The following is a 12,352-nucleotide window of genomic DNA, read 5'->3' as shown; positions in this document are numbered from 1 at the left end:
CCCATTTCCAAAACATGAGGGTGATACGTAATATTCTATTAGTGCAGAAGACAGATGAACTGAGCAACTTCTAATTTTTATATTATCAAAATCCATTATCTCCCCATCTCCATACCCAATGCTATCAAATTTCTTTGATAGCAACCCAAACTTCAATCTATTACCAAAATGAATAATCATCACAGTCAAAAAGATGATGTATTAAGGAGATAAACTGCATCATATTTCCCTTTTTCCTTCTTCTCTTGATAATTTTTATTTCAATTTTTATAATTTCAATTGAAATTTTTATAATTTCAATTTTTATAATAATTTTTATTTCAAATATAAAATATTTTTTTTTATCCCTAACTAATACCTCCCTCCCTCCCCTCCCTCCACATATTATCTTATTAGGTGCTAAGCACTCTGCTACATGTTAGGGATAGAAGAGTTAACTGAACACACATAGCCCCTGCTTTCAAGGAGTTTTCCAATTTAACACTTCTGTTAAAACAGCTTAAAAAAAATAAAAAACATACTAAAAAGAATGACCCCTAAAGTTGCTATAAGAATAACTTCCTTTGCACAGCTTTAAAATGCATTTATCTCTAAAAATAAGGCGTAGATACATAATTAGAAGGCAAAACTTAGCAGTTAAGTATCTACTTAGTGAAGTCTTTGAAGTCGCTCAGTTGTGTCCGACTCTTTGCGACCCCATAGACGGTAGCCTACCGGGGCTCCTCCGTCCATGGGATTTTCCAGGCAAGAGTACTGAAGTGGGTTGCCATTTCCTTCTCCAGAGAATCTTCCCGACCCAGGGATCAAACCCGGGTCTCCCACATTGTAAGCAGACGCTTTACCGTCTGAGCCACCAGGGAAGTAGAAGTATCTACTTGTATATATTTTTCAGCTCTAAGAATTCTCTTCTACATTAACACATCTGGGCTTGAATATCAATCTGAACTAAATGATATGTATAATCACTATGATAACTATGCCCTGAGGGATAAAATATTTCAGTTCAGTTTTTTAAAAGAATATGCAAGTATTTAATTAATAAATATACACTCACCTGAAGAATCTGTTTTCCATTAACAACTGTACCATTCTGACTGCCTTGATCCACAAGGACATAACTTTGTAAGTCATGGTCAAAATAAATTTCTGCATGAAACTTGAAAAAAGAAACCAGGTAATTATAAATTATTATACTTTTTTAAACCACAGATAATAATTTCTCCATGATAAAATGCAGTAGACTCTGATGATTTAACTTGTATTATTCTTAATACATTTTTTTTCTGAATACAAAAGAATTACAATGAATGCTTCTGGTAGAAATAAGAAGGCTGCAGGAGAAAAAGTCACCCACCTGTAACTCCACCTATAATTACCATTAATAACTTAGTATGTGTCCTATCTTTTCTACTTTTATAATATTCTTGAGATTATACTATATATAGTTTGAAATAATTTTTCACCTAACATAGTTGCTCACATCATTAAAAATTTTTAACACAAAGGTGATTTGAAATATTCAAGGTCAACTTCTCAGAGTTTCCAAATTTTCAACACTCAGGACTAATCACTCCCTCCTGCTCCACAGCATTTTGTTTATATAACACTTAAACTATACAAAGTTACTGTATATTTGAATGCCACTGTACTGCTTACAATTATTGCTTACATTTAGTTGACAATTTGCTTACCACTTAGTATATAATACAGTGCTTCACATATATTGGGCACGTACTCAATACATGTACATTTAACTGGATATAGAGCTGCAAAAATATTTAATTTAAAATTCTATAAATAATACATAAATGGTGGTTACATAAAATGATGCAGCTGCTTTGTGGGGAAGTTTGACAGTTCCTCAAAATGTTAAACAGAGAGTTACCATATGACTCAACAATTCTACTCCAAGGTAGGTATCAAGAGAAATGAAAACTACAGTTCCTAACAAACTTAGCAGCATTACACTTAATAACCAAAAAAATGGAAACAATTCAAATGTCTAACAGTTGATGAACAGATTAACAAAATACTATAGTGTGTCTGAACACTGGAGTATTATTTGGCAATAAAAACAAATGAAGTACTGATACTTGCTACAACATGGATGAATCTTGAAGACAAGCTAGTTACAAAAGGCTACATACTGTATTATTAATATGATTCCATTTACATGAAATGTGAAGAGCAGGCAAATCCACAGAAACAGAAAGTAAACTGGCGGTTGCCCAGGGCGGTGGGAGGCGAGGAAGGAATGGGGAAGGACTAGTATTGAGTATGACACTTGTTTTCATAGTGGTGAAAATGCTCTAAAATGGACTGTAGTGATGGTTACACAACTGTGAATACACTAAAAACCTGTGAATTATGTACTTTCAAAGGGTAAATTGTATACGCATATAGACTGTATCTCAATAAAGTTTTTCAAATTTTTCATAAATATAAACTTATTATAAAATGTTTCAAACACGTAAAAGAATATATTGAAAAATGTCTACCCATAAATTATTACTCATCGATGTGTACCTCACTCTATCTATCCCCCACCCTTCCTTTCAGAGGTTTGATGTTTTTTTAATCATGATGCATCTCTTTATACTTTCACCATGTACGTATATATTCATAAAAATTACATGTTCATTTTGTTTTGTTTGGAACTTAATATAATTACGAATCACACTGTATGAATTTTTCATTGAGATATAATTTATAGGCAGGAAATTCATAGGTCTTAAATGTACAGTCTGCTGCTGCTGCTGCTAAGTCGCTTCAGTCGTGTCCAACTCTGTGCGGCCCCATAGATGGCAGCCCACCAGGCTCCCCCGTCCCTGGGATTCTCCAGGCAAGAGCACTGGAGTGGTTTGCCACTTCCTTCTCCAATGCATGAAAGTGAAAAGTGAAAGGGAAGTCACTCGGTCGTGTTGGACTCTTCACAATCCCATGGACTGTAGCCTACCAGGGTCCTCCATCCATGGGATTTTCCAGGCAAGAGTACTGGAGTGGGTTGCCATTGCCTTTCTCCAACAGTCTGATGAACTTTAACAAATGTATACTAACAGTATTTATCTCCTTTATCTTGCATCTTTGGCTTAATACCATCTAGCTGTGCTGCAGTTGTAGCTGTACCGTAAGCTATAATACATATTCTTCTAATGACAACAGCCAGGTTTTTTCCCAAGGTTTTACTATTTTTCAAAGTGCTTCTATGAACAACCCTGTCCATGTACTCTTCCTGTGGACAATACAAGGATTTTTCTGGGGGTATACCCTTAGAAATGAAACTGCTAAGCCATCTACATGCAAACAAACTTTATTAGATACTGCCATACGATTTTCCTGGAGAAGGCAATGGCAACCCACTCTAGTACTCTCACCTGGAAGAGGAGCCTGGTGGGTTGCAGTCCATGGGGTCGCTAAGAGTCGGAGACGACTGAGCGACCTCACTTTCACTTTTCAGTTTCATGCATTGGAGAAGGAAATGGCAACCTACTCCAGTGTTCTTGCCTGGAGAATCCCAAGGACGGCGGAGCCTGGTGGGCTGCCATCTATGGGGTCGCACAGAGTCGGACACGACTGAAGCGACTTAGCAGCAGCAGCAGCATATGATTTTCCAGGCTTCACAGATGGCTCAAGTGGTAAAGAATCCATCTGCCAATGCAGGAGCCGCAGGAGCTGCAAGTTTGATCCCTGGGTCAGGAAGATCCCCTGGAGTAGGAAATGGCAACCCACTCCAATATTGCTGCTGGGATAATCCCATGGACAGAGGAGCCTGGTGGGTTACAGTCCATGGAGTCGCAAAAAGTCAGACATGACTAAGCACACACATATCATTTTCCAAAGTGGTTAGACCAATTTATACTCTCAACACCAATCTATAAGAATTCCCATTGATCTATTAAGTTTTAAATAACACTTTGTATTGTCAGAATTTTTAGTTTTTGCAAGCATATCAAGTGTGAAATTAAATTTCATTACTGTGGTTTTAATTTGCATTTTCCTGATTACAGGTAAGGCTGAAATCTTTTCTTATATTTATTAGCCATTTGGGTTTCATCTTCTGTAAATTTTCTCTTCATATCCTTCATACATTTATTTCAATTGGGTTGTTTAGAAAAACTATATCAAAGAGTTTAAATAATTTCAAATCTTATGACTGGAAACCTTATTCCAAAGACCTTTCTACATTACGCTCTCAATAGGAATGATATTTAATAAACAGGATGAATGAAAACTGACACTTTGGTCTCAATTGTATTTCTTGAATTACTACAAATATTGAATGGTTTTCGCAAGTTAAGCATATTTCCTCTACTGTGAATTACTTATCTATGTCCTTCACTCATTTACCTGTTGGTATCATAGGGGGTTTAAAAAAATGAATTTGTATGAGCTTTTAAAATACAAGGGATATATATTTTACCAGATCTGATTATCTTAGACTGCCATTTAAATTTATTTCTTAATATAAAGAATTTCAAACTTAAATTATTTAAAATTACCTCATCTTCTGTGACTTTGTTTCTTTTTTTAAACTTAGAAAGTCCTCTCCTATCCACTGGTTAAATATTAGTTTCTGTTTTTCTCCTAATATTAATATGAAATACATTGGAGTTTTTTTACTTTAACTTTTTCATATATCTGGATATGTGTGATATATACTGTCAAACTGATTTCACACAACTAAAAAATTACCTACGCCACCAGTGGACATGTTTGTTTCAAAGAAAGGAAAAGCAGAAATGCCACCAGAGAACTACCTACATTTCAGACTGAAGTAGAAAGACATCTTGTTATTTATAGACAGGGTTTTGTTTGGAGGCAGAAAAATCAAGGATCATGAGAAGGTAAAAAAGGAAGATAATTTGGTCTGAATTAAGATTACAAGGACTTCCTTCCCTCTGAGTGAACCCAAACAAAGTAAAATAATCAGACTTTCAACTAACAATGAAAAAACAAATTTCATTCCAAAAAGACAAAAATCACAAAAAATACATAGTTTAGAACCATATTATAATCCATTAAATAGAAACAAAATGGGGTTGATGAAAGGTCAAAAAAACATAACAGTTATAAAAGGGAAGGGGGAAAACCACAGAAAATATAGTAAAGAGAAAAGATAAACAAGACTTCTGATAGCTAAATCTTATAACTTAAGCTGCAACTCTGTTCTCTTTGTTTGTTTTGAAAAACCCAACTGCTCTTTTTCCTGAAACCACTAGAAAATCAACTAGGAAAAGCTGTAAAATCATCTAGAAAAAGCCTTGAGTGGTAGAGGATAGATTATTCTTGAGTTGAAAAATACCATGGACTCAAAGTTAACTCTGCACTGAAGTAGCCTGAACCCTTGTGTGATTTATTTTGAACTGCCACAATATCCAGCATAGTGACTTCACTCAATAAATATTTGCTAAACAGGTATTGCTTAACACTTAGTCTACATTTCTACTCCTGCTCCAGTCTGTTAAAAACTAAACATTATTTTAGTTCACCCAAATTTTGATGGAGAATTTTTTTTCTCAAGTAATGGAATAAACAACCTGCATTACGTTCATTACCATTACTGTATTGACTATTAACCTTTCTTTTTCATCTGAAAAACCCTAGCTTTCTGCCATAATGATGATTTACCAAGTCACACCGAGGGGGCTGTATCTGAAAAATCAAAGAACTTACCTTACTGACACCAACTTCAGGGATTCGGAGAGTATGCTCCATATCTTTTTCTCTGCAGAGTTAAGTAAAATTAAAATGCCTTTAATACTTTTTGAAGCATATTTAAATGCCATATATATATATTTTTTTTTTTTTTTCTCCACAAGCCGCACTTTATTTGAGCGTGATGGCTGGCTCCCGTCACAGGCCAAACCAGCTGGGGACGCCCCCGCGCCGCGGGTCGGGGCTCTGACGTTGCTGCTGCTCCTCCAGCACCTGGACCCGGAGGTCCTCGTCCGCGGAGCTGCCGCCGGGCCGCTTCCCCTTGGGAAACAGATCTGGGAATGTGAAGGTCTGCCCGTGTGCCAGCTGCACGTAGGCCACCTTATAGTCTGGCTGCTTTATCCTGACGTTCCTGTGATCCCTCCTCCTGTTGGAACCGTGCTGCACCCTCGTCCGCACGGCGGCCACCGGCACATTGTAGACGCGCTCGAGGTAGTTCCTGAGGTCCACTCTGGTCATCTCCATGGGGATCCGGAACTGCACGGTATCCTCGGGCTGGGCCGTGCCGGGCCGCACCAGCTGGATGAAGAAGTTGGTGCGGAAAACCCGGAGCTGGGGGTTGCCCAGCTGGTACAGAGGGTACAGCACGTTCCGCGCCATCGCCCGCTTCCGGGGCCGCGGGCGGAAGGAGGGGCGGGCCCAGGCCGGGCCCGCCCCCCCGGCGCAGCGCCCCCTGGCGCCCGGGAGGACGCGCGCCGCCCGCACACCTGGGCTAAATGCCATATTTAAAGAATTTTTTTAAAGGTAATTTTGCTTTAAAAGATACGTTAGGATGCCAGTCTCCCTATGAGACTAAACCCAGTTTCCGCAATGCAACTCTAAATTTCATGTCTGAAAGTAGGTCCCGGAACTACCTTAACTCTTTCATAAGGTAATTGTAGCGGTCCCCAACCTTTCTGGCACCAGGAACCAGTTTCGTGGAAGACAGTTTTTCCACAGACTAGGGCAAGGGTATTTGGGATGATTCAAGTGCGTTACATTTACTGTGCGCTTTATTTCTATTATTATTATATTGTGATATACAATGAAATAATTATGCAATTCACCGTGACCCAGAATCAGTGGGAGCCCTGAGCTTGGCTTTCTGTAGTTAGATAGTCCCATCTGGAGGTGACGGGAAACAGTGACATCTGAAGCGTGTTGCGAGTGACGAGGCGCAGCTGTAAATAAGATGAAGTTTCCCTCGCTCACCCAGTGCTCCTCTCCTGCTGTGCAGCCCGATTCCTAACAGGTCCAGGGGTTGGGGACCCCTGTTTTGGTACATCTGTCACAGGCCAGTGAACATCCAGCAGGACAAAACATCCTTTGTAGTAATGTCAGTCCAGATCTGTTGACTACGTGTCCACCTCTATTACTACGTGTAAAAGGAACATACTATTCTCCAAGAATTTAAAATTAAGATACTGTATGAAACCTGAATTAAAGATATATTACCTTTCCAGTTGGGAAGTAAGGAAATTATCATACTCAAGATTAAAATCTACTTCTCTACCAAGCTGGTTTGAGTTACATAGGGGTAAAAGAAAAGGATCAAAGAAGGAGGTCATACTGGGTTTAAGGTAAGTAACTTAAGCCTAAAAAAAGCAATACCAAAGGTAAGAAAATGATGAAATCTCTGTGGAAGGTATCACCAAGATTTTATCTCTTTACATCGGCAGACCGCTTTAGAGACAATAAAGTTATGTCTGCAACTGACTTCCAAAATCACGTGACAAAAGGCAAGTGTCAGAATAGTTTCTGAGTGAAAGAGGGAGAACAAGGATATCATTTTTTGTCTATCCTACAAGCACCACACATATTTAATGATTAATTGGAATAAGAAAAATAAACAGAATATGATAATGGTAAACATTTTTACCTTCCAATTGTAGCAGGATTTACAGCTGTAATGATAAAAAGTGATCCTGTCTGCAACACAGGTGATCTAATTACAATTACTCTAATACATGGGGGCCAGATTTTTTCTTCATCTGCCAAAGAAAGAAATGGGTAAGTATTAATTCAAAAATAACAAATGCCCAGGGAATAGTAGAAGGCATACATAAAGCTAAAATAAACTGATCAAAAATCTTCCTTCTGTTTAAAACAACCTTCTCAAATTCTGCTATATGACATACACAATAAGTAAGTTTTAACAACATTAGCAATTTAAAATAATCAACCTAAAGATATACAGCAGCTATCACAATTACAAAATAATCAACTCTCTCCTTTTTAAGGCATTGGTATTTGAAAATATGGCCCCCCCCAAAAAGCATTTTTTAAGTTAGAAAAACTGAGTCTACCCTTTTAAGAAAAAAATGAGAGGAAATTCCATTAAGAACAAAATATGCTTGTACACATTAATACAAAATTCTGAGTTTTAAAAGTATGTAATTATATTAAGTAAAAAAAAAAAATCAGATTTACCATAATACCTATGTAGCTGAATTAATGCATTTTTTAAGTTAGAAAAACTGAGTCTACCCCATAAGAAAAAATGAGAGGAAATTCCATTAAGAACAAAATATGCTTGTACACACTAATACAAAATTCTGAGTTTTAAAAGTATGTCATTATATTAAGTAAAAAAAAAAATCAGATTTACCATAATACCCATGTAGCTGAATTAATGGAGAAGGCAATGGCACCCCACTCCAGTACTCTTGCCTGGAAAATCCCATGGATGGAGGAGCCTGGTGGGCTGCAGTCCATGGGGTCGATAAGAGTCGGACATGACTGAGCAACTTCACTTTCACTTTTCACTTTCATGCACTGGAGAAGGAAATGGCAACCCATTCCAGTGTTCTTGCCTGGAGAATCCCAGGCATGGGGGAGCCTGGTGGGCTGCCATTTAATGGGGTCACACAGAGTCAGACAAGACTGAAGCGACTTAGCAGCAGCAGCAGCTGAATTAATGGCCTACTCTTTAAAGGCAACTGCCTTTCCTCCCTCAACTACAAAAGTGGACAATAAATATCTAACCCATTAAAAGAGACTTAGTACAGACTTAGGAAAGAGTAGGTAACTTGGTTTTTTGTTCTACTGAGTAGGCCATTCAATGCAATTAGACTTTAGGGTCCAAGTAGTGGTCATTTATTCATACCCTACTGTAATTATAACCAAAGTTATCATTTTTAATAATGTTATTAAAATAATCTCTTTAAAACAATCAGCTCACTTTTTGGCAAATATACGGGCTACTAACACTTTTAACTACTGTGTTGTACTTTTACAATGACCATAAAATAATGGCTATTTTCTCACCTTCATCTTCAGTATCTTCTGCCGTTGCATTGTCTTCACTGGTAAGGTCTTCATCGGAACTGTCCTCGGTCTGAGAGTCTGTAATTTCACCTTCTTCAGGCTCACTATCAGTGTCTATGATTTTCTCATCTTTAAATGAAGCCGAGTTATAAATGTTTTCATTAAGAGGAGATTCCACAGTCTTCGCACTAACTGGAACAGTATATTTGGGAGGACTATTTTTGTAATGAATGTCTACTTTGGCCTTCTTTTTCACATTTGCAAAATCTTCTCCCTCACTGCAGCTTATATGTTCAATACTGGACGTTTTCTGATCTTCTGAATTCAAATTCTGGAAAGAGGTGGGAACAGGAGAGAAGAATCTTAAACATGACCATCTTATAATGTTTAAACCTAAATGTTTCAGTGAATTAGTGAAAGCATATGTTCAGCGAAATAGCAACAGCTATTACCTCTACTGCCTCTTCCTCTTATTATGTTCCCTTTCGTAATGATGTTACCATCCACTTATCCAAATCAAAAGTCTTGGACATCTCCTTAACCACTCTATGGAATCAATTACTGAGGCTATAGACTATGTTTGAAATTAATCCCAATTTTCTCTCCTTATCTAGTACCATTGTCTTAACTGTCCCAATCCAGGTCCTCATCACATATTGCTTGGACCATGTGAGAGCCTAGAACAATGCTGTCAAAAATAAAATGCAAGTTTTATATATATATATATATATATATATATATATGCTTTAAAATTATGTAGTAGGATCATTAAAAAGGTAAAAAAGAAGCTGGTGAAATTCATTTTGTTACTTTACCTCACTCAGTACTTACAAAATATTACTAATTATATATAAAGATGACATTTCATCAGTATAAAAATTTTTACAAATACTTTATATGGATTTTCTGTACCAAGTCTTCAAAACTGAGCATAGTTTATACTCAACTAGGTAAAGTATCCTAGCTACATTTAAAGTGCTCAGTAGCCACATGGAGCTGGCAGAACAGTGCAGGCCTAGAGAATACAACTAAACCTAAATTGTCTTTTTGAACTTTGAGTCAATTAGTAAGTCAACGTACATGACATAAAGAATCAGCACTAATTACAGCAGGGATTTAAAGATCTAAATGTACCTAATATATCACAACTGAAGTTTTGCTAAAATATAGAGTCGGCTTCATGATACAGAAAACAGTACAGATGAGTCAATTACATCTCTTTATTCTGAACTTCCAACTTAACTAGCATAAGCCTTTTATTATTTATTATACATGCATATTGGCCATACGCTAGGACAAATGAACATATCCATTATTTTAACTTTAGAAGAAGCAGTTATCTTCCTCTAGTTTGTAACACACTCTAGTTTTCTTTCTACCTTAGGGCAACATGATGAGGTGAAGTCATATGTTCTGCTGTTATTTTATAAGATACGAGAGCATCCTAAACACATGTTTTTAATGGTAGCATAAATTCAGTTTGAAGACTGGCTAAACATTCACAGCATGCTAAACTATACGTATTTTCAGCAACACAAACTCACCAAGGACAATAACAAGAGCAAGTTCCTGAAAAGCAATGAGGAACTTTAAAGACCACTGTAAACTACAGCCAAAAAATTTCCTGATCTATATATGCTTAAAAGAAAAGCAGTTTCCAATATTATGTATTTTATTATTGTTTATAGGACAACACATGTAGAGGAAAATGAGGGAAATAGAAATAGGTACTGCTTTTTAAAACTGTCAGTCTCGAATGTTAGATAAATATCCATTAAGATAAAAGAAAGGCCCAGGGCCTACATCAGGCATATATTCATATTTCAACTTATTACTCTAATCTCCTTACCCTACTTCCTTCCTTCTGTATACTCTACTGCTGCTAAGTCACTTCAGTCGTGTTTGACTCCGTGTGACCCCATAGATGGCAGCCCACCAGGCTCCTCTGTCCCTGGGATTCTCCAGGCAATACTCTCTCTCTCTCTCTCTAAGTCGCTTCAGTTGTGTCCGACTCTGTGCGACCCCATAGACGGCAGCCCACCAGGCTCCGCCATCCCTGGGATTTTCCAGGCAAAAACACTGGAGTGGGTTGCCATTTCCTTCTCCAATGCATGAAAGTGAAAAGTGAAAGGGAAGTCGCTCAGTCATATCCAACTCTTAGCGACCCCATGGACTACAGCCTACCAGGCTCCTCATGGGGTTTTCCAGGCAAGAGTACTGGAGTGGGGTGCCATTGCCTTCTCCATCCGTATACTCTGCACTTCCAAAAAGTGAGGTCCAAGAATATCTTAAAACTCAAGAAAAGGATGAGGATGTCCTAAAACTGGTTTCCTCCCATGCGACACAACTACCTTTTATAATCCTTGGGGAATTCAAAATTTTTATTAGTATTTTTCTTAAGTCCTTGTCCTAAATTAACATATTTTTACAGAAGGATGGTAAAGATGAATGGCTATGAGAGCTAAACTGGACCAACGTCTCACAGAACGCTATCAAATTTCATCATCTAGTTTGTCAGAAAAGGTCATTTGAGGACCCCTATATATTCTTTGCTTTGCTGGGAGAACTGGTTTCATTAACATATCCTTTCAAACAGTTCAATGACGAGTGACAGGTAGGAGTCACTAACACAGAGGTCTCTGAAAAAAAAGAAAAATAATTTTTGGCATTTTTCTTACTTACTCTTCAATTCTTAGGTACTGTCAGTGAAAATAATAGAGAAATAAATAGAGAATTGAGATAAAATTTCAAGAACAGGGAAGTGGCCAAGATGGTGAAGTGGGAAGACCCTGAACTCATCTCCTCCATGGACACACCAAAATTACAACTACTTACAGAGCAACTATCTATGAGAATGACCTACCTGAACACTAGCAGAAAAGACTTTCCACAACTAAAGACATAAAGAAGGAACCACACAAGATGGGTAGGAGAGGTGGAGACCCATAGCCCTATGTTGGCAAAGCACAAATGGAAGGGCTATCCCAAGCAGAGGTTCCTTCCAAGGAGTGAGGAGTGGGAGGCCCAAATGGGGCTCCCCAGCCTGGGGATCCTGAACTGGAAAGACAAGCCCCTAGAATATATAGTTTTGAAAAACTAGCAGAGCCTATGTTCAGGAGAACTGCAGAGAGACAGGAGTAAGATTCAGCTCTTAAGGCACATGTAAGATGGCACACGTTCTGAGTCTCAACATAGAGGTAGTAGCTTGAAAGGAGCCTGGGCCAGCTGTTTTGGGGAATCTGTTCTACCCCCAGTAGCAGTGGCACTGGAACACATCTTTCTGGAATCTTTCCTCCGGTCTTCCCTGCCCTGCCCACCTGCTGGCCGGCACAAGCCCCTGGATTTCCAGAAGACAGCCACACAGGGACTCGTCCAATGGGCCAGGAACAGC

General features: G+C 38.1%; 1 protein-coding gene and 1 pseudogene across 2 annotated transcripts in view; both read right to left on the bottom strand.

Moving 5' to 3' along the window:
- The window catches only part of AGGF1 (angiogenic factor with G-patch and FHA domains 1), a 47,500-nt gene that overhangs the window by 12,688 nt on the left and 22,460 nt on the right, over window positions 1–12,352 (bottom strand). For both annotated transcript variants that reach the window (XM_070796634.1, XM_019968075.2), the window contains exons 6-9: window positions 8,962–9,292; window positions 7,574–7,685; window positions 5,674–5,725; window positions 1,055–1,156 (exon numbers count right to left, since the gene is read on the bottom strand). In XM_070796634.1, the coding sequence (XP_070652735.1) occupies window positions 1,055–1,156; window positions 5,674–5,725; window positions 7,574–7,685; window positions 8,962–9,292 (597 nt within the window). The remainder of the gene's footprint in view (window positions 1–1,054; window positions 1,157–5,673; window positions 5,726–7,573; window positions 7,686–8,961; window positions 9,293–12,352) is intronic.
- LOC109564652 (large ribosomal subunit protein uL23m pseudogene) lies at window positions 5,796–6,351 on the bottom strand (annotated as a pseudogene).

Source organism: Bos indicus, chromosome 10 (genome assembly GCF_029378745.1).
Source record: "Bos indicus isolate NIAB-ARS_2022 breed Sahiwal x Tharparkar chromosome 10, NIAB-ARS_B.indTharparkar_mat_pri_1.0, whole genome shotgun sequence".
Taxonomy (NCBI): Eukaryota; Metazoa; Chordata; class Mammalia; order Artiodactyla; family Bovidae; genus Bos; species Bos indicus.
Note: the sequence above shows the minus strand (reverse complement) of the source record. Positions and strands in the feature narration are given on the sequence as shown.